The sequence below is a fragment of the Bubalus bubalis genome, chromosome 8 (assembly GCF_019923935.1).
Source record: "Bubalus bubalis isolate 160015118507 breed Murrah chromosome 8, NDDB_SH_1, whole genome shotgun sequence".
NCBI classification, from domain to species: domain Eukaryota; kingdom Metazoa; phylum Chordata; class Mammalia; order Artiodactyla; family Bovidae; genus Bubalus; species Bubalus bubalis.
Genome location: NC_059164.1, coordinates 43,561,051 through 43,583,416, shown reverse-complemented (window position 1 = coordinate 43,583,416; position 22,366 = coordinate 43,561,051). Strand labels below are relative to the sequence as shown.

The 22,366-nt window shown below is 39.2% G+C and overlaps 1 protein-coding gene across 1 annotated transcript in view; it reads left to right on the top strand.

Annotated features, from left to right (window-relative positions):
* The window catches only part of CCDC146 (coiled-coil domain containing 146), a 130,564-nt gene that overhangs the window by 14,185 nt on the left and 94,013 nt on the right, over nucleotides 1–22,366 (top strand). Inside the window, exon 2 of the mRNA XM_006049862.4 lies at nucleotides 8,977–9,146. Coding sequence (XP_006049924.2) covers nucleotides 8,988–9,146 — 159 coding nt within the window. The 5' untranslated portion in view covers nucleotides 8,977–8,987. The remainder of the gene's footprint in view (nucleotides 1–8,976; nucleotides 9,147–22,366) is intronic.

Here is a 22,366-nt window from a genome sequence, read left to right as displayed (position 1 = left end):
ATTCCAGTCTTAGATGGAATAACAGAAGAAGGGGGAGGACAGAGAGGAGAATAAGAAGGGAGAGACCTGGGCTTTGGCAGATCAGAGGCAGTGACAGTCCCATATTTCATGAACATCTTTGCTAAGGAAACAGACCCATGCAGACACACAGATTCTCCTGACTGTGACATGGGGAAGAGAACAGGTGTAAATGACAGAAGACGTATGCAAGGCAATGGTCTGATTAGATAGGACAGACAAATGTTGGAATGTTATGAATGTGCTTTCTGGTATCATGTTTTTTTAATTCAAGCAAAGATAATAGAATTTGAAAACCATGGACATTTTCATAGCAAGAGTGAGGAATGGCCTACAATGTGAAGATTTTAGGTTGTATGCACATATGTAAGAATCTCTGTTTAACAGACCTTCTGGGAGACTGGCAGAAGATGGCAGAAGATGGCAGAAATGCCCAGAAATACTTGGGCATTTCATACATCCCACAGGCTTTGATACTCAGTCTCTGCTTAATACTAAATTATTTGGAAACTATTAGGGAGATCAATAGGAACTCTCAGGCACTCTTTGAATTTCTGAAGCCTGACCGGACTTGTAGATTGATTGTAAATTATTGCAGATGTAAGATCCAGCATTTCTTGTCATATTTCGTATATGTGAAGGCATTCCTTTGCTTTGTAACTATAACAACAAGTTCTATAGCCCATGGTTTTACACAGATCAGTCTTAAGGCCTTTTGGACTGACAATCACTGCTCTACAAGCATTAATTTGTTTCTGATTTATACTCTGCTGGCCTGCTCTTTCCCAAAGGCATCCTAGCCTTACACCTTTGTGGCTACAGAAGTTGAATTCCATCAGCCTGTGTTCTTGACCCTGCTTTCCACTACTGGAGGCCTAGGGGCAAGAGCTTTGCTAGGACCATGGCAAGTGTCCCACAGAGCAAAATGCAAAAGGGTAAGGGATTTAGAGCAGTAAACATGGGTTTGAATAAATACTGTCGTTTATTGCTGTCTGATCTTAGTCACACCATTTATATTCTCTGACCTTCAATTCCCTCACCTATGAAATGAAGATAATTATTCTTATGGAACATGGCTGTTGTAAGGATTAAGTAAAACAATATGAGGGAAAGTTTTGTTTAAATAGTAAGGGACTATATAAATGTTCTTATAATTAGGTGCACAGGTAAGTGACCACTGGGCAAGAGTAGCTGCATGCTAATGGGGGCAATCAGGAGGATATGTTAGAGACAAAAATTATGTCAGTTTCACATCTATGTAGAAGAACTGTTTCTATGACAGTTTTTCTACATAGATGGTACTCACCATCACAACCCAATATGTTATACCCACTCAGAAATGAGTAACATAGAGCTCCTTTTAGCAGTGCAGATTTCTAAGAAGAAAGCAGGAAGCTTTAAAGAAAGGATAGCTTTTCTTATATCTGTGTTTGTGGGGTGCGGGGAGTGTTCAGGAGGAAGTGATAGAACTATGAAATGAGTTGGGAGTGGGACTAGAGCTCTCTCAGCATCTTTCCATCCCAGAGAAGGGAGCTCATCCTGTAAGAGTCCTGGGTTCTCTATGATCATGGGCAGTTAGTTCCTCACTGGTCGTGGTGGTTGTTTAGACACTGAATCATGTACGACTTTTGCAACCCCATGGACTGTAGCTCGCCAGGTTCCTCTGTCCATGGGATTTCCCAGGCAAGAATCCTGGAGTGAGTTGCCATTTCCTTCTCCAGGGGATCTTCCAGACCCAGAGATCAAACCCATGTTTCCTGCATTGACCGGCAGATTCTTTACCACTGAGCTATCTGGGAAGCCCTCCTCATTGATTACACATATATTATCATTTAAGACTTAACTCTCTAATACTGTGAACATTTACTTTAAAGTTTAGATATGCACTTGGAGCTCCTCTCAAGAGTTTTAAGTGTATGAAATGTTTTTAATTAAAGGATGTCCAAGCCACATTGTTAGTTTAACACTTTGATTATGAACCAGATTTTATTTACTGACTGCTGCTGCTGCTGCTGCTGCTGCTGCTAAGTCGCTTCAGTCGTGTCCAACTCTTAGCAGCCCCATGGACTGCAGCCTACCAGGTTCCTCCGACCATGGGATTTTCCAGGCAAGCGTACTGGAGTGGGGTGTCATTGCCTTCTCTGCTACTGACTGCAGTGGTTTTATTTATTTTTTTCTGTACAAGAATGGCTTTTTGTGGGTTTTTTTTCAAGATTCTTTTTTGAGTCGCTCTTTTTCTTTCTCATTTTTTTTTTTTAGGAACAGAAAGAAGCTGTGGTTTGATTTGCTGGGTCTTTGAATGACAAAGCTTTTCTATTCCCTCTTCTTAAAAACATGACATGAAATCTGTATCTATATGTTATTAATAAAAAAAGTTTCAAGTATAATCTTGTTTTTGCATGGTACTAAAGGATATTATATAATTGTACATAGAATAACATACCTAGACATGAATAAGTTCAATAATTATATCTGTTGCATTTAAGACTGCCAATGTCTTAATATCTGATAATGATCTTGTTGTTATTGTTGAGTAAATTGGATCCGAGGTGACTGCAGGCTGCGTGTTGGGTTGGCTGCCCAGTATTCTGAGCCTGTTACACTGGACCAGGGGCCTCTCAGAAAGAAAAGCCTTCAGTGTAGACTTTAACGTTACCTTCAAAAGAGCATACACGTGTAATCACAGAGATACACTGACAGGATTGAGAGGCACTTGCCCTACAACTTTAAATATACCACAGTTTTTTAACCCCATTTTGACATTTCTATGTTTTTTAATAAATATAGGAAACTGAAACAACAGAAAATTAGGTGTCCCAGATTTTCCCATCCTCCAAGGGGTCTAGCTCTGAATTACTATAGAAATGTTTATGTAACTAACCTTTTATAGCAGTGGGTGATGGGGAAAGGAGCATGTGATTATGTTTCCAGGGCAATTAAAAATGCTAAATTATGAAAAATAATGCCCAGGTTCTGTGTGGGACAAAGAAATACTAGTTTGACTTTACAATACACCTCACTATTCTAAGATAAGCAAAATGTATGCCTGTTAGTGACTAGTGATATCAAAAGGCAATATGGTGGTTTCCTGCTACATCTATTTTGAAACAAGCATTGCCATTTTACCTTCAAAGTCATATCATTTGTGTATCCTGCCCATTCTCTGGTGTGCAGGGTTTTCAGTTTTTTGCATGTGTTTCTTGTAAATGTCAAGACAAATTTCCTGAACAGTTCAAGATCAAAACAAAATGATCACCTCTTTAGCTTTAGGGAAGAGGAAGTAGTGGTGTATCTTACAAAACAAGGCATGCCCTGCAATGTGTATTGCTTAATTATTCTCTGGGAAGCTTCCTATTTTGGCTCTGTCTTTTAGCCCCAAAGTGAAGTGTGAATAATAGAGGAGTTGAGTGTTCTTCTGCAATGGGACTAAAGCTTTTACTTTTCTTCTTTCCTCCTTTAGCGGCCTTTTGTTTTTCTGTGTCAAAGCTCAGTACGTGTCCTTTCCCTTCATACAGCCACGGCCTCTCTCCTCTGGACTCCTACCATGTAGCATGGTGCTGCCTTGGTACTGCTCTCAGTACCTCACCTTCCAGTCAGGGTTGCTTCCCTGCAGACCTTTCCCTGCGAATGGCACTCACTGGGAACATGTAGTTGCCCATAACCCTGCTTCTGCATCCATGCTTTCACAGCATCTCCTTCAGTTACTCATAATTTTTATATTTCTCTCTGTGATTCTGTGATTAATTGCCATCTTGCTCACCAGTCTGTGAACCTCCCTGAGGTCAGGGACTTGTCTGGTTTTGCTCACTATGGCATCCATCTGCTACCCATAGCACAGGGACTGGCTCAAAGCCTCTAAATTGTCTCCTTGCCTCCAAATTCACACCCTTTCCAGACCATTCTTCTCACTGCCAGCAACATCTTTACAAATTCAGATAACACTTCTCTGCAAAAAATGTAATGGCTCCCAATACATACAGATTAAAGTCTAAATTCTAGGATACAAGTTTCTTTTTAAGCCTTACCTACATTTCTAAGAAAACTGCTTTTTATTTAGGTTTATTTTATCTTCATGGACTACACTAAAGTCTATGACTGTGTGGATCACAACAAACTGTGGAAAATTCTTAAATAGATGGGAATACTCGACCACCTTACCTGCCTCCTGAGAAATCTGTATGCAGATCAAGAAGGAACAGTTAGAACTGGACATGGAACAACAGACTGGTTCCAAATAGGAAAAGGAGTACGTCAAGGCTGTATATTGTCACCCTGCTTATTTAACTTATATGCAGAGTACATCATGTGAAATGTTGGACTGGATGAATCACAAGCTAGCATCAAGGTTGCCAGGAGAAATATCAATAACCTCAGATAAGCAGCTGACACCACACTTATGGCAGAAAGCAAAGAGGAACTAAAGAGTCTCTTGATGAAAGTGAAACAGGAGTTGAAAAAGTTGGCTTAAAATTCAACATTCAAAAAATGAAGATCATGGCATCTGATCCCATCACTTCATGGCAAATAGATAGGGAAACAATGCAAACAGTGGCAGACTTTATTTTTGGGGGCTCCAAAATCACTGCAGATGGTTATTGCAGCCATGAAATTAAAAGACACTTGCTCCTTGGAAGAAAAGCTACGACAAACCTAGACAGCATATTAAAAAGCAGAGACATTACTTTACTGACAAAGGTCCATATAGTCAAACCTATGGTTTTTCCAGTAGTCATGTATGCACGTGAGAGTTGAACCATAAAGAAAGCTGAGTGCCAAAGAACTGATGCTTTCAAACTATGGTGCTGGAGGAGACTCTTGAGAGTCCCTTGGATGGCAAGGAGATCAAGTCAGTCAATCCTAAAGGAAATCAGTTTTGAATATTCATTGTAAGGACTGATGTTGAAGCTGAAGCTCCAATACTTTGGCCACCTGATGCGAGGAACTGACTCACTGGAAAATACCCTGATGCTGGGCAAGATCAAAAGCAGGAGGAGACGGGGATGACAGAGGCTGAGATGGTTGGATGGTATCACCAACTTGATGGACATGAGTCTAAGCAAGCTCCGGGATTTGGTGACGGACAGGGAAGCCTGGCATGTTGCAGTCCATGGGGTCGCAGAGAATCGGACGCAACTGAGCAATTGAACTGACTGATTGTACTTTATCTTGTATGACACAAATTATTTCCCTGCATCCTTCCTCTTTAGACTATAAATCACTTGTACCTTTGTAGACTCTTGATTTTCATAAAATGACTCAATAAATGTTTGCGTAATTGATTTAGGTATTATGGAGATATATGGCTCTAGAATCACTATGCTTGATAGCTATGTAGTTCTTACTCCAGGCATTTAGACGTTTTATAAATATTCTCTTGTTTATATCACTGTGGCCTATGAGTATATATTGTTGTTTTATTTATGGCTCTCAATTCATATTGACTGCAGCATGATAATATTAGTACAATGGGCTTTGCTATATTAACTAATCCTTGAATTTTTTTTGTCTGTTAAACTTTGGTATCTACTTAAAGCCTTTCAGTCTCTATATTTAACTAGATTTATTAGTGTTTTATATTTAATTCACATGAGACTTTTGCACTTGCCTCTATTGTGTTTTTTACCATTCTTACTCTCCCTTTCTTTTCTAATGGTTGAATTTGTCTGACAATGTCTGTCAGAATTCCATTAGTGTCCTTTAGCTGCTTTCCTAAGGAGAAGGCGATGGCGCCCACTCCAGTACTCTTGCCTGGCAAATCCCATGGACGGAGGAGCCCGGAAGGCTGCAGTCCATGGGGTCGCTGAGGGTCGGACACGAATGAGAGACTTCGCTTTCACTTTTCACTTTCATGCATTGGAGAAGGAAATGGCAACCCACTCCAGTGCTCTTGCCTGGAGAATCCCAGGGACGGGGGAGCCTGGTGGGCTGCCATCTCTGGGGTCGCACAGATTCGGACACGACTGAAGCAACTTAGCAGCAGCAGCAGCAGCAGCAGATATGTCATCAAGCCATTTCCAGTTCCCTGAAGACTTAAACAATAAACTGATTAAGGTTGTGATACCTTAATAATAACAGGTACTATTTTTTTAAAAACTGTATTATGGCATTAAAAACGTGTGTGTTAAAGGAGGGGCAGTCCAAACAATCTCAATTACTATTAATATCACATAAAGAAAAACAACCAGACATTTGGTGCTTCATGATGGAAGTGCATGCTACACCTGTGAAGGGTTTTTGTAGCAAGAGGAGGAAGGCGAGTGCACGTGCAATTTATGGCTGTGGCAGAAACGTGGCGATGGTAGAGTGGAAGCTAGAGGTCCAGAGGCATTATCACATCTAATATGCATTTTCTTTATGAAACAGAAAAATTAGTTACTATCACTTCCATTTTAGAGAGGAGAAAACAATGAATCAGTGATATGCCTGTGACCACTTTAATAAATTCAGGAATCAGAGCGCGCCATGCCATCTAGATTCATATTTTAGAACATATTTTCCATATTAAAGGAAGGAGGATCCCTATCATCAGAGTAGGGATAACATAGACATAATAGGCAATATGTGCTCAACAAAACCTTAAAATTACATAGGCAGAACACTCTTTGACATAAAGCAGCAATATATTTTTGGATCCTCTCCTAAAGTAAAGGAAATAAAGGCAAAAATAAACAAATGGAACCTAATTAAACCTAAAGCTTTTGTGCAGCAAAGAAAACCATCAACAAAATGAAAAGACAGCCTACTGAATGGGAGAAAATATTTCCAAGTGATATGACCAATAAGGGATTAATATCCAACATATATAAATATCTTATGCAACTTGACATCAAATAAAACAATCAAAAAATGGGCAGAAGACCTGAAAACACATTTTACCAAAGAGGAAATGTAGATGGCCAGCCAAAATGCACATGAACAGATGCTCAACATAGCTAATCATCAGGGAAATGCAAATCAAAACTACAATGAGATATCACCTCACTTGTCAGAATGGCTAACATAAAAAAAACCACAAGTAACATAATCTGGCATTGATGTGGAAAAACGGGGAACCCTTCTACACTGTTGACGGGAATGTACATTGGTACAGTCACTGTGGAGAACAGAATGGGGGCTTCCTCAAAAAACTAAAAATAGAACTACCATGTGACCCAGCAATTCCATTCCTTGTAAATATCTGAAAAAACATTAATTCAAAAAAATACATGCACCCCAACGTTCACTGCAGCACTACTTACAATGGCCAAGATATGGAAACAACCTAAATGTCCTTCAACAGATGAACGGATGAAGAAGATGCAGAATACTACTCAATGGAATACTACTCAGTCATAAAAAAAGAATGAAATTTTGCCATTTGCAGCAACATAGATGGACTTGGAGGGCATTACACTAAGTGAAATAAGTCAAACAGAAAAAAGATAAATACTATATGATATCACTTATATGTGGAATCTAAAAACTGCAACAAACTAGTGAATATAATATGAAAGAAATAGACTCATAAATATATAGACAAACTAGTGATTACCAGCAGGGAGGTACAAACTGTTGGGAGTAACATAGGCTCAAGGATGTATTATACAACATGAGGAATATAACCAGTATTTTGTAATAAGTGAAAATGGAGAGTAACTTTTTAAAATTGCATAAAAATTAAAAAAAAATTAAAGCAAAAAGGAATTATGACACTTGAAGTGATCCTGTCCAGTAAGAGAAGAAAGCTCGTCTGTCGAGTGCACATTCACATATGCGGAGATCAAAAGAGCAGGTTAGATTGGCATTCTCCTATGCACCGGAGAAGGCGATGGCACCCCACTCGGGTACTCTTGCCTGGAAAATCCCATGGACGGAGGAGCCTGGAGGCTGCAGTCCATGGGGTCGCTAAGAGTCGGACATGACTGAGCGACTTCACTTTCACTTTTCACTTTCATGCATTGGAGAAGGAAATGGCAACCCACTCCAGTGTTCTTGCCTGGAGAATCCCAGGGACGGGGGAGCCTGGTGGGCTGCCGTCTATGGGGTTGCACAGAGTCGGACACGACTGAAGCGACTTAGCAGTAGCAGTATGCAACGGAGGCCTCTTACCAGCTCTCAGAGGAGCAGCCATCCCAATGCCACCAAAGTGAACCAATAGAAACCTTGCTAGCCAACACAGGGGTCATTTTAGAAATGACTCTAGGTCCACCTGACTACATGAGCAAATCAATGGTCAATAAACAGGGCTAGTTTCAAGGATGTGTGACCTGTATGGTGATAAAATGACCCACTTTTGGAGGGGCCAGTACTTGGCTTAATGTTCTGGTGTCACCAGCTTGAAATACCTAGTAATTTTATTTTGAGCTTATGTTTTGTAAGTGGAGTCCGATGGAAGAGTTGAGCATATGCACACGAGCACGGAGACCGGCCTGCGTCAGGGTGCACAAGCATACAGGCCTCGCAGTGGCAGCAGCAGGCAGTGTGGGTATCGGGCAATCAGCCCGGAGGCCTTTTGCACAAGTGCATGCCCAAGGCAGAGTGGGGCACCACAGGCTGTTGTTTTTTATGTTTCCAAAAGTAATTTGAATTAACTTTGTGCTATATTTTAAGGATAAAGGTTCTGTTTATTAATCCAATCAATGAATAGTAATTGAGTGCCTACTACAATACTCAGTGAACAAAATTAGGTTTATTTTCTGCCTTCATGGAACCTAAATTCTAGTTACTAATTATTTTTTCCAGTTAGTGAAATAATCTACTCTTTAAAATCAGAAGTATTGCTTTGAGTGTATCAATGGAGAGCATCTTTGCAACAAAGCAGCCTTTTATAGTAATGTGATTGCAGCTAAGTTTCCTGACCTAGAATTTCATTGAACAGATTACTCCAATTGCTTTTATTATCCTATCCTAAAACCATTAATTTTACTTTATAACTGAAGATATCCATAAATAGCTAAATATGGAATGATTTTATTTTAGAATTGTGAAAAATGGAAGACAGTACCACAGACACAGACCAAGAAGAGGAAGAGAAGAAAGGTGGAAAGGCACAAGAGGACCCCATTTATGCCATTGCACCCACAATTAACATCCAAGATGAGCGATTTGTTGATTTATCTACAACTCCAGCTTTCATTTGTCTGCATGAGGTACATATATATTTATTTATTACTCTCGTTATAAATTACTACAATGAGACTTGCCTCCTTACCTACTTAGAAATTCAGATGAAGTTAATATCATTATCAAAATAATTTATCATATGTAATGTGTATGTGATACACACTGTTTGAAGCTCTTTAAAGTAGTCCCCACCTTCTCTTCTGAAAGCCTATCACATAATCCTGGACTAATGCAGTAGTGTAGGCTCAGATACTTTGAAGGCATAATAAATCTTTACATACATGCAACTACTTAAGTACATTCTGTCTGTTGGTAAATTAATTAAGAGAGATTTCTTTCATTATTGGATAGACTACTTCGATACAATGAAGATAAAAGGTTTTATCTTATAATGATAGACAGAATATACATTTAGTTAACTAAATGTAGTTACTTCAGAAGGGCACTGAAATATACTGTTTTCTATTAGCAGAGAAGCAAAACAGGAAATATGATTTTTGTTACATTTTTGTCTGATTTTTTTAAAAAATAAGATGAACATTTAGGAAATACCCCAAAATGAGGAAAGTGTTTTCTTTAATAGTAACTGACCACATAGCAACTTGTCAATTTTGAGAGCTGTACTTGAGAAAAGAGCTTACAAGGCATATGAATTCTGGACTCCTAAATTTACATGAATATAACTGAATAAAACATCTAAGAAATTTGATAGTAATATTAAGCTAAAAAAATCTTTGGGTAAAATCAGAGTTTACTTAAAACCAGAATCAAAAGTAAATCCCCACCCAAATATTTTGCTGGTGTAAATGTTTTGAATATTGTTGAACTTCTGCTTTATATATGCATATAAACCACATATCAGAAACACCTGATGTCAGTTTGTTCCATTACTCATGTTTTCAGCTTTTATCACTTGGTTAAGCTGGTGACTTCTAGCTTTCTTTTCTATAAAGTTAGTTTTTCTTCTCGAAATTAATAAGGCCCTATGGGGAGATAATCTGAGGCTATTTACATATCCTCTTTGTTGTCATTCAGTCACTAAGTAGTGTCCAGCTCTTTGCAACCCCATGGACTGCAGCATACCAGGCTTCCCTGCCCTTCACTATCTCCTGGAGTTTGTTCAAATTCATGTCCATTGAGTTGGTAATACTATCCAACCATCTCATCCTCCGCTGCCCTTTTCTCCTTTTGCCTTCAATCATTCCCAGCATCAGGGTCTTTTCCAGTGAGTTGGCTCTTCCCATCAGGTGGCCAAAGTATTGGAGCTTCAACATCAGTCTTTCCAATGAATATTCAGGACTGAGATCAAATGGTTGATCTCTCTGTAGTCCAAGAGACTCTCAAGAGTCTTCTCTAGCATCATAATTCGAAAGCATCAATTCTTTGGCACTCAGCTTTCTTTATGGTCCAACTCTCACATTCATACATGACTACTGGAAAAACCATAGTTTTGACTGTCTGAACCTCTGTCAGCAAAGTGTTATCTCTGCCTTTTAATCTGCTGTTCTTCCAAGGAGCAGGCACACTTAATTTCATGGCTGAGTCACTGTCTGCAGTGATTTTGGAGCCCAAGATAAGAAAATCTGTCACTGTTTTGATTTTTACCCATCTATTTGCCATGAAGTGATGGGATCAGATGCTATGATCTTTGTTTTTTAAATGTCAAGTTTTAAGTCAGCCATTTCACTCTCTTCTTTCACTTTCATCAAGAGGCTCCTTAGTTCTTTTTCACTTTCTGCCATTAGAGTGATATCATCTGCCTATCTAAGGTTGTTGATGTTTCTCCTGGCAATCTTGATTCCAGCTTGTGATTCTTTCAGCCCAACATTTCACATAATGTACTCTGCATATAAGTTAAATAAGCAGAGTGACAATATACAGACTTGTTGTACTCCTTTCCCAATTTGGAATCAGTCAGTTAGTTGTTCCATGTCTGGTTCTAATTGTTGCTTCTTGACCTGCATACAGGTTTCTCAGCAGACAGGTCTGGTATTCCCATCCCTTTCAGAATTTCCCACCATTTGTTGTGATCCTCACAGTAAAAGGCTTTAGTGTAGTCAAAGAAGCAGATTTTTTCTCCTGGAATTTCCTTGCTTTTCCTATGACCCAGCAGATGTTTGCAATTTGATCTCTGGTTATTCTGCCCTTTCTAAACCCAGTCTGTACATCTGGAAGTTTTCAGTTAACATACTACTGAAGCCTAGTTAGAAGGATTTTGAGCTTTACTTTGCTAGCATGTGAAATGAGTACAACTGTATGCTAGTTTGAACATTCTTTGGTATTACCCCTCTTTGGGATTGGAATGAAAAGTGATCTTTTCCAGTCCTGTGGTCACTGCAGAGTTTTCCAAATTTACTGACATATTGAGTGCAGCACTTCAACAGTGTCATCTTTTAGGATTTGAAGTAGCTTAGCTGGGATTACATCGCCTCCATTTAAGTATCCTGCTCTGCTAAAATTTTCACCTACTAGTTTTACATCTCTGATGATTCTTCCCAGAATTAATTATTACTATGATGGCTGCAAAATGGCAAGTTGCTTATTCCATCATTTCTTCTACAATTATTAGTCGGCTTCCTACTGTAAGGTAGAATGTTCTCTTCTTTCCTGTATCTATCAATCCATCCATCATCCATCAGGGTGAACTTATGAGTTCTTATTCTACTCAGTGAGTTATAATCCATCATTGCCATTATTCATTTTGATACTTCAATTGTCCCAGATTTGGTCAGTGTAACTCTTTCAAGAAGGCTCATTTACCCTTTTGACATGTTCCTAAGATTCTTTATGTACTTTTAAACTTTCTGTCATAAGAATATACTGCACGTTCAGCTTGCATTTTCTTCACTCCAACTCTGCTGTTGCTACTGCTAAGTCACTTCAATCGTGTCTGACTCTGTGTGACCCCATAGACGGCAGCCCACCAGGCTTCCCTATCCCTGGGATTCTTCAGGCAAGAACACTGGAGTGGGTTGCCATTTCCTTCTCCAATGAGAGAAAGTGAAAAGTGAAAGTGAAGTCGCTCAGTCGTGTCCGACTCTTAGCAACCCCATGGACTGCAGCCTTCCAGGCTCCTCCATCCATGGGATTTTCCAGGCAAGAGTACTGGAGTGGGGTGCCATTGCCTTCTCCGTTGCTCCAACTCTAGGATCAGCCATTTCTCAAAGGATATTTAGTTCCCTTTTAAGAGGAGAACGATATTTGAAAACTAAGATCTCAGTGCTGGATGTGTTCACTGCTACTGGACTGTCATTGCTTCTAAGTACTTTTAGAGATAGGAAATAGGCACATAAATATATTTATTCTACACAAATTTATATATATTTCTATCTATATCTTTATATATTTATAATGATGAGTTTATACCTCTATTATTAATATTTTCAAATGATCAGTGTTCTCTATTTCTTCTAAAATCCATCATATGTCTAACTTTGAAATAGTATTTCTACTTTCATACCACTATTCCTAATAATTCTATCAAATAAGGGAACAGTTTATTTCTACCAAAGTGAAAGTGAAAGTGAAGTCGCTCAGTTGTGTCCGACTCTTTGTGACCCCATGGACTGAAGCCTACCAGGCTCCTCTTTCCATGGGATTTTCCAGGCAATAGTACTGGAGTGGATTGCCATTTCCTTCTCCAGGGGATCTTCCCAACCCAGGGATCGAACCCAGGTCTCCCACATTGTAGACAGACACTTAACCATCTGAGCCACCATGGAATTCTACCAAAGGTTATGCTAACAATAAAAATTATAGTCAAATTTTGTAAGCCACAGATAAATAAACAGGAAATGTTTGCTTTGTAACGTCAAAGGAGAACTTAGGACAACTTCTCCCGAATATTGCTCTTCAAGGTAACGATTCATTAAATATTTCAAGAATCTGTTAATACTCATGTATGCACAAATTATAGCTATTAATCATTGGGTATGGTTCCCCCCCTCCCCCGATATAGTGGATACCTTTGATTATAAGGTCAAAGAACTGTCCAACTGTTTTGGGTAGTATTTACACCAATGATTTTACTGCCTGAGAACTCTTTTTTTTTTTTTTTTTTTAAGCCAGCAAAAATCTTGCATATTGAATTATTGGCTTAAAACAACTTTACTTCCATAATAAACACCCTTGAGGTTATTCCTATTGGCATCTAGCTTTATTTTCTAAGATTCACAAGTCTAAGATTCCCAAGTCTTATAATTTTTTAACCTATTATATATAAGCCTTCCTCCTTCAGTTGTCCAAACAGAAGTTGAATCTGCAGAATAACAGAAGTTCTGAAAGAAAGCAGTCAGAAATCCACTTCTAAAGATCCAGATGCTTGGCATCTCATTGAAAGAACCAGAAGCTGCTGACGCATTTTTGTTGCTAATGCTAGTCATACAATTGGCCCAGTGCTACCTAATTGTAAAGCATGGATATCATGCTCTCATCTAACATTGCATACAGAATGTGTTCTGCAGTCATGGCACTCTGCAATTTGGGCCCAAACTACTTTTGCAATCTAATAGTTCACATAGCCCTCATGATCTTCTGTTTATGTTACTCCTCTTAGTATGGAGTCTCCCATATTTAGATGGCTAGGAAACTAGCAACATATTCACAAAGCATGATGCAAGGTCATGGCTGTCCATAATCCTCCTACTTATGTTGCCTCTTGAAAGACTATGGTACTCCCACTAAAAAGAAATCAGATCAAACACTTGCAGAGGCCACCCCTTGCAACCCTGCATTGGTTCCCAACCTTTTAGAATCTGGCTTAGTTCCCACATCTCTCAAGAAACTATCTGAGCAGCCAGCGCACAGTATTTTCTCCAACCTGTCAATTCTTATGGCATTTGTAGGCTGTACCTTTCACTTGGTACAGGATCATTAACAGATATTTACTGAATATCTTCTCATCATGCAATATTTTGCATAGCAGATTTAATTCCTCACTGATATTATGATCACATTAAACAGTAAGACTTAACAGGGCAGGGACTACATTGTGTTAAATTCACTCTTTGGGATTAATGTTCAAAGTGGTGCTTGGGAATGAAGTCACATCAATGGATTGTGTGGGTTAATTCTGGACACCTGCTCCTCAACCCTGCCATGGCTGCCTAATGATGAGGACTGACACTCTACAGACTTCTCTTGTCCTGTTGAAAACTTTTATTTAAAAAAATTTTTTGTTAAGGTGTAACATATATTCAGTAAACATCACAAATACTCAGGGTATAGCACTTTTTTACGTATGCGGTTAACCAACATGTTCAGCACTAAATTCATTATTCTCCCAACCCTAATTCTCCTCCTGTGTTCTCTTTATCAGCTTGAGGGCTAAATATCTCCATTAACTATTTCTTGAATTTTCTTCATTCATGCCATATTTACACTGATATGAAAATATATTTCCTGCAACTCAGTGGTGTCCCTTGAAACTCTTCCAAGTCATTGCTCCCACAGAAGTTAAGCACTATTCTGACTTATCACTACATATTAGTTTTGCCTCTTTTAAAAAATCATATGAATGGAATCATAGTACCATGATCATTCTTGTGCATGCTTTATACTTATGAAGTCATTTATCTTGGGTGTATACCTAGGACTGGGGTTCCTGTGTCATAATTTAGGCTTATATTCAACTTTAGTTGATATCTTCAAATATCTACTACTGTGGGCAAGAATCCCTTAGAAGAAATGGAGTAGCCCTCAAAGCCAACAAGAGAGTCCAGAATGCAGTACTTGGGTGCAATCTCAAAAACAACAGAATTATCTTGGTTCATTTCCAAGGCAAACCATTCAGCATTACAGTAATCAAAATCTATGCCCCAACCACTAAACAGAAGAAGCTGAAGTTGACCAGTACTATGAGACATACAAGGACACCAAAAAAACATGTCTTTTTCATCATAGGGGATTGGAATGCAAAAGTAGGAAGTCAAGAGTTACCTGGAGTAACAGGCAAGTTTGGCCTTGGGAGTACAAAATGAAGCAGGGCAAAGGATAACAGATTTTTGTCAAGAGAACATGCAGGTTATAGCAAACACCCTTTTCCAACAACCCAAGAGACAACTATACACATGGACATCACCAAAAAGGCAGTACTGAAATCAGATTGATTATATTCTTGGCAGCTGAAGATGGAGAAGCTCTATACAGTCAGCAAAAACAAGACCTGGGGCTGACTGTGTCTCAGATCATGAACTCCTTATTGCAAAATTCAGGCCTCAATTGAAGGAAGTATGGAAAACCACCCAGCCATTCAGGCATGAACTAAATCAAATCCCTTATGATTATACAGTGAAGGTGATGAATAGATTCAAGGGATTAAATCTGGTAGAGAGTGCCTGAAGAACTATGGATGGAGGTTTGTAACACTGTACAGGAGGCAGTGATCAAAACCATCCCCAAGAAAAAGAAATGCAAGAAGGCAAAGTGGTTGTCTGAGGAAGCCTTACAAATAGCTGAGAAAAGAAGTGAAAGACAAAGGAGAAAGGGAATGATATACCCAACTCAATGCAGAGTTCCAAAGAATAGCAAGGAGAGGTAAAGCTTTCCTAAACGAACAATGCAAAGGAATAGAGGAAAACAATAGAATGGGAAAGACTAGAGATCTCTTCAAGAAAATTATAGATTCCAAGGGAACATTTCATGCAAAGATGGGCACAATGAAGGACAGAAATGGCAAGGACCTAACAGAAGCAGAAGAGATTAAGAAGAGGTGACAAGACTACACAGAAGAACTGTATAAAAAAGGTCTTAATGACCCAGATAACCATGATGATGTAGTCACTCACCTAGAGCCAGACATCCTAGCATGTAAAGTCAAGTGGGCTTTAGGAAGTATCAAAGATACTAGAGGTGATGAAATTCCAGCTGAACTATTTCAAATCCTAAAAGATGATGCTGTTAAAGTGCTGCATTCAATTTGTCAGCAAATTTGGAAAACTCAGCAGTGGCCACATGACTGGAAAAGATCAGTTTTCATTCCAATCCCAAAGAAGGGCAATGCCAAAGAATGCTCAAACTACTGTACAGTCGTGCTCATTTCACATGCCAGCAAGGTAATGCTCAAAATCATTCAAGCAAGACTTCAGCAGTACGTAAACCAAGAAGTTCCAGATGTACAAGCTGATTTAGAAAAAGTAGAAAAACCAGAGATCAAATTATGAACATCTGTTGGATCACAGAGAAAGCAAGGGAATTTCTGAAAAACATCTACTTCTGCTTCATTGATTATGCTAAAGCCTTTGACTGTATGGATCACAACAAAGTGGGGAAAATTCTGAAAGGGATGGGGATACCAGACCACCTTTCCTGTCCTGAGAAACCTGTATGCAGGCCAAGAAGCAACAGTTAGAACCTGATGTGGAACAACAGACTGGTTTAAAATTGGGAAAGGATTACATCAAAGCTGTATATTGTCACCCTGCTTATTTAACTTACATACATAGTACATCATGCAAAATGCCAGGCTGGATGAATCACAGACTGGAATTAAGATTGCCAGGAGAAATAGCACTCTAATAACAGGAAATGAAGAGAAACTAAAGGGCCTCTTGATGAGAGTGAAAACAGAGAGTGAAAAAGCTGGCTTAAAACTCAACATTCAAAGAACTAAGATCATGCCATTCAGTCCCATCACTTCAAGGCAAATAGATGGGGGAAAAAGTTGAAACAGTGGAAGATTATATTTTCTTGGGCTCCAGAATCACTGCAGATGGTGACTGTAGCCATGAAATTAAAAGATGCTTGTTCCTTGGAAGAAAAGCTATGATAAACCTAGGCAGCATATTAAAAAACAGAGACATCACTTGGCTGACAAAGGTCTGTACAGTCAAAGCTATGGTTTTTCTAGTAATCATGTACAGATGTGAGAGTTGGACCATAAAGAAGGGAGAGCACCGAAGAATTGATGCTTTCCAATTGGTGTTGGAGAAGACTCTGGAGAGTCCCTTGGACAGCAAGGAGATCAAACCAATAAATCCTAGAGGAAATCAACCCTGAATATTTACTGGAAGGACTGATGCTGAAGCTGAAGCTCCAATACTTTGGCCACCTGTTGGGAAGCACTGACTCACTGATGCTGGGAAACACTTTCAAATGACTTTCTGAAAAGACTGTACCAAGTTATACACCCTGATGAGCTATAAGCAATTGTCCTCCTCTGACACTATGGCAAGGACCATGTGTTAAACAGCACCTGGCTCTAGGTCTTGCACAGAGATAAGTAGTAAATATTTAGTATTGTATGCTAAGTCACTTCAGTCGTGTCCGACTCTGGGCAACCCCATAGACGGCAGCCCACCAGGCTCCCCCGTCCCTGGGATTCTCCAGGCAAGAACACTGGAGTGGGTTGCCATTTCCTTCTCCAATGCATGAAAGTGAAAAGTGAAAGTGAAGTCGCTCAGTCGTGTCTGACTCTGAGTGACCCCATGGACTGCAGCCCACCAGGCTCCTCAGTCCATGGGATTTTCCAGGCAAGAGTACTGGAGTGGGGTGCCATTACCTTCTCCATAGTATTGTAAAATATTGTTAACAAATAGTGTGTATCTCTTTATTCAAAGCATCATGTCTGTTGCACATTCAGGCTTAATTTAAGTGATAGCTTTCATGGTATTCCCCAAGTCAAAATTTCTACTTTTAATCTGTACGTGGTTATGTGAAGTAGCACTGATTTCTAAGGGTCAACTTGGTTGTCAAATGTCAGTGTGTCAGATATTGAACTTTTCCAAGCGTTGGAAATCATAAAATCATTCTTGTCTGAATGCCAAGAGCCAAAACCAAAACATGAGTGTATCTTGCCTGAGCCTTTTGGCTCTTTTGCTTTTCATCAGAACTAGTCAGCAACTCCTTTCATTTCCTAAAAATAATTTTTATGCCAAACATTGTTAAGTCTTTGACCTGATTTAACCAAGGGATAGAGAAAAAGTAGCACAGAGCATTTGGGAGACACAAGGGGGAGTGTGAACACTGGAGGAAAACACTAAGGAAGTAAAAGTGTGAATCTGTATATAATACAAAATTCTGTTAGAGTGTAGGGTATGCAAGTATTGTGGATGTGTAGATTACGATGGATTAGGCTTGTTGATAAGTGACCTTTTCACTGAAACAGATTCTATATAAAACTATCAACTGTTGGACTCCTTAAAAACGTGTAATAAATATATCTGTGATCAAGTTTTAGTTGCATGTCCAATTGGAAAATAATTGAGATAGCAAGGTTTTGAATTGCAGTGAGAGATGTTAAATCTTAATCTTTTTAACAGATATTAATTCAGCGCCCACTATGGGCCAGGCTCTGTGTTAGGAAATATTTATTACCATTGTTATTAAAGCTACTAAAATTTACTCAAATTTATCCCTTTAGCTCCTCCTCTCTTTTGAGAAACTCCTATGTGCTGCACAGTGCTAGATGTCATGGACATTCATAGGCATAAAGTATTTTAAAGGGTACTAATACCCTGGAGGAAGAAGTGGCAACCCACTCCAGTATTCTTGCCAGGAAAATCCCATGGACATAGGAGCCTGGCGGGCTACAGGCCATAGCGTTGCAAAGAATCGGACACACTGAGTGCGCACACAATATGCAATTCTTTAGAAGCTTAATTTGGGAAACTCGTTGTGGTAAACATCAACAAAAGGCATGGCTGAGAACCTAAAGGTCCAAACAGTGTGATTACAACTAAATGGAAGAAACAAACACTGTTGGTTGAGATGATCTGGAAAAAGCTTTTCAGAAGCAGGAGGACATGAGAGAGAATATTTCGTCCAAATCCATGGTGTCCACTATGAACCCACTCTTCTATCTTAAGCTTTGCGCACACTCATATATGCACATACTTGGAATATCTTCACCTGGATGATCCCAAGTTACCTCCAACTAAACATGTTCTGAATTAAATTTGTTATTTTCCTCCCAAACCTAATTTTCCTCCTGTATTCTGTCAGTTGGTTTTCTCTCTTAAATATCCATTAAAATTTTCTGTTTTCCATTCCTACCATCTCATCAACCAGAATGCCATTTCAGTGATCAAGATAAGATGTGGAGACCGAACCAAGCAGTGGCCATGGAAAGGAGAGAATACATATAGGAGAGGTAGTAAGGAAGTACAAAATGCTAAATTAACTGTCTGAATGGATATGGATGGGATAAGGGAAAGGAGTCTAAATTGACGTTTAGATTTGTGATTTAGGAAAGCGGCTGGATCATGGTATTGTAAGTGACAGAAAATTCAGAATAAGCAACGGTCAGAAGGAAGTGTCCAATATGTAAGTCTTGAGCTTACCAGGGAAGGCCCTTGACTGAAGATACAGACATAGCAGGTTCTTGGTAGTCAGATGGCTTTTCTGAAAAGAATGCAAATTGCTTCTTATGTATAGTTAACAGAATAGTCTACCACTGCATATTTATAAAAAAGATGTTATTATCATTTACCTAATTTCCTACCTTTAAAATGACCTCTTTCACATGTTCAAAAGGCACTTTCTTATTTTGTATTCACTTTGATCTCATAAGGCTGGTAACAGATTAAATAAATTTTGGAATTTTAAATAAGAACTTTATAAATTTCTGAAAATACTGGTGATTTTTCTGATGCTACTAAAGCTTCCTTCACTTTCAAAGTTGGATCTCTGAGTTACTGATGAGTTTCTTGAGATAATGTTTTCTACTTCTTTCATACATGAGCTAAATAATCAAGTAACTAGTTACAAAGAAGAAAATGTAAGATATCCCCCTGCCCCAAGGAGCTTACAGGCAAGGCAGTTTCAAGTATGTAATTTCATTTTCATAATAATTCCATAAAGAAGTTTCAGATATCATTATTTCCACTTAAAGGTTCTGAAAGACTGCAGCTTGCCCTGTTTGCACTGTGAGGCAGATACAGAGCCAGGCATGCAACCTAGTCTCCTGTCTCCAACCCCGATGCACATTTCACCTGCCGTGCTTCACTTGACAGTCACACATGTAAACACTGCTATTTTAGGATTTTACAAATTTACTTTTAAAGTAAACTGTATATTAAAAGAAAAAACAAAGATAAATATTTTAACTCTCCATTTAAATATTTCTCTTTGGTTTCCCTATCCTTTCTTAGTTATCACACCTCACTAAAAGTTGTACTTAGAGGATATGCACTAAAAAAAAAAACAAAACTATAAATTTCTTTTAAAAATGTTTCTATAAGTCTTATAGTTTTTGGAATCTTTTTACTTTTCCTTCAGACATCTAGGTAGGCTTGCAAGAATAATTCTTCAGGATTTTGTTTGGCTGTCAAGAAACTTTAAACAGACTAATAATTTATTAAACAATACAGATAAGTTCCATTTTCCCCATAAAGTGTTTTGTTTTTTACTTTAAGAGCAAGATGGAAATTTTAAAATCTTTCTAGTATGGAAGAAGATCATGGCTCATGCTTGGAATACACTAAACATTTGGGGTATTAACATGGCTTGTGTCTGTCTATAAAGATTGGAAATTTACATTAGGATTATGGGAATAGAAGCCATATTCCACTTCGCAAAGTGATTAACACCCCCAATTCAATCAGTAAAAACTGTATCAGGAAAAGATAAAAGAAGGTCCCATGTTAGGGTATCCTCATCCTTGGCACCTTCAAAGATGATTCTGGACATGAATCTGGGGTGTGGTTTAAAAAAATGGTATGTTTTTTCCTGCTATCTGAAGCATGTGATCTGAGGTTATTGATATTTCTCCTGGCAATCTTGATTCCAGCTTGTGTATCTTCCAGCCCAGCATTTCTCATGATGTACTCTGCATATAAGTTAAATAAGCAGGGTGACAATATACAGCCTTGACATACTCCTTCTCCTATTTGGAACCAGTCTGTTGTTCCATGTCCAGTTCTAACTGTTGCTTCCTGACCTGCATATAGGTTTCTCAAGAGGCAGGTCAGGTGGTCTGGGATTCCCATCTCTTTCAGAACTTTCCACAGTTTCTTGTGATCCACACAGTCAAAGGCTTTGGCATAGTCAATAAAGCAGAATATAGATGTTTTTCTGGAAGTCTCTTGCTTTTTCCATCATGTGAAAGAGGAGAGTGAAAAAGTTGGCTTAAAGCTCGACATTCAGAAAACTAAGATCATGGTATCCGGTCCCATCACTTCATGGCAAATAGATGGGGAAACAGTGGAAGCAGTGTCAGACTTTACTTTTCTGGGCTCCAAAATCACTGCAGATGGTGACTGCAGCCATGAAATTAAAAGACATTTACTCCTTGGAAGGAAAGTTATGACAAACCTAGATAGCATATTCAAAAGCACAGACATTACTTTGCCAACAAAGGTCCGTCTAGTCAAGGCTATGGTTTTTCCAGTGGTCATATATGGATGTGAGAGTTGGACTAGGAAGAAAGCTAAGCGCCAAATAATTGATGCTTTTGAATTGTGGTATTAGAGAAGACTCTTGAGAGTCCCTTGGACTGCAAGGAGATCCAACCTGGGTGGAGCTCAATCCTGGGTGTTCATTGGAAGGACTGATGCTAAAGCTGAAACTCCAATACTTTAGCCACCTCATGCAAAGAGTTGACTCATTGTAAAAGACCCTGATGCTGGGGGGGTGGGCATTGGGGGCAGGAGGAGAAGGGGACGACAGAGGATGAGATGGCTGGATGGCATCACTGACTTGATGGACATGAGTTTGAGTAAGCTCCGAGAGTTGGTGATAGACAGGGAGGCCTGGCATGCTGCGATTCACGGGGTTGCAAAGTGTCGGACACGACTGAGTGACTGAACTGACTGAACATGTGATCAGTGGCAAGTAGGATTCAGAGAATGTTAAAAATTGGGAACCGAAAGGAATTGGCAGTTCCTCTGCCTCCTGTAAAGTGAGGTTGTGTGTGTGTTAATTGCTCAGTCATGTCCAACTCTTTGTGACCCCATGGGCTGTAGCCTGCCAGGCTTCTCTGTCCTTGGAATTCTCCAGGCAAGAATATGGGAGTGGGTAGCCATTCCCTTCTCCAGGAAATCTTCCTGATCCAGGGATTGAACCTAGGTCTCCCACACTGTGGGCAGATTCTTTACCATCTGAGCCACCAGGGAAGCTCACATGAAAGATTATCTCCCTTTAATCATTCTGAAAATCTTTCCTGAGCATCCACCACATGGCAGACTCAGGCCTCGGAGCCAGAGGAAAACATGGCAGTGAGCGCTGTACCCTCTGCAGCTCATCCGTTCCTTCATCTGTTTGGCTTACGTTCTTTGATTTCCTTTTTTGATTCCTTTACTGACACAAGACC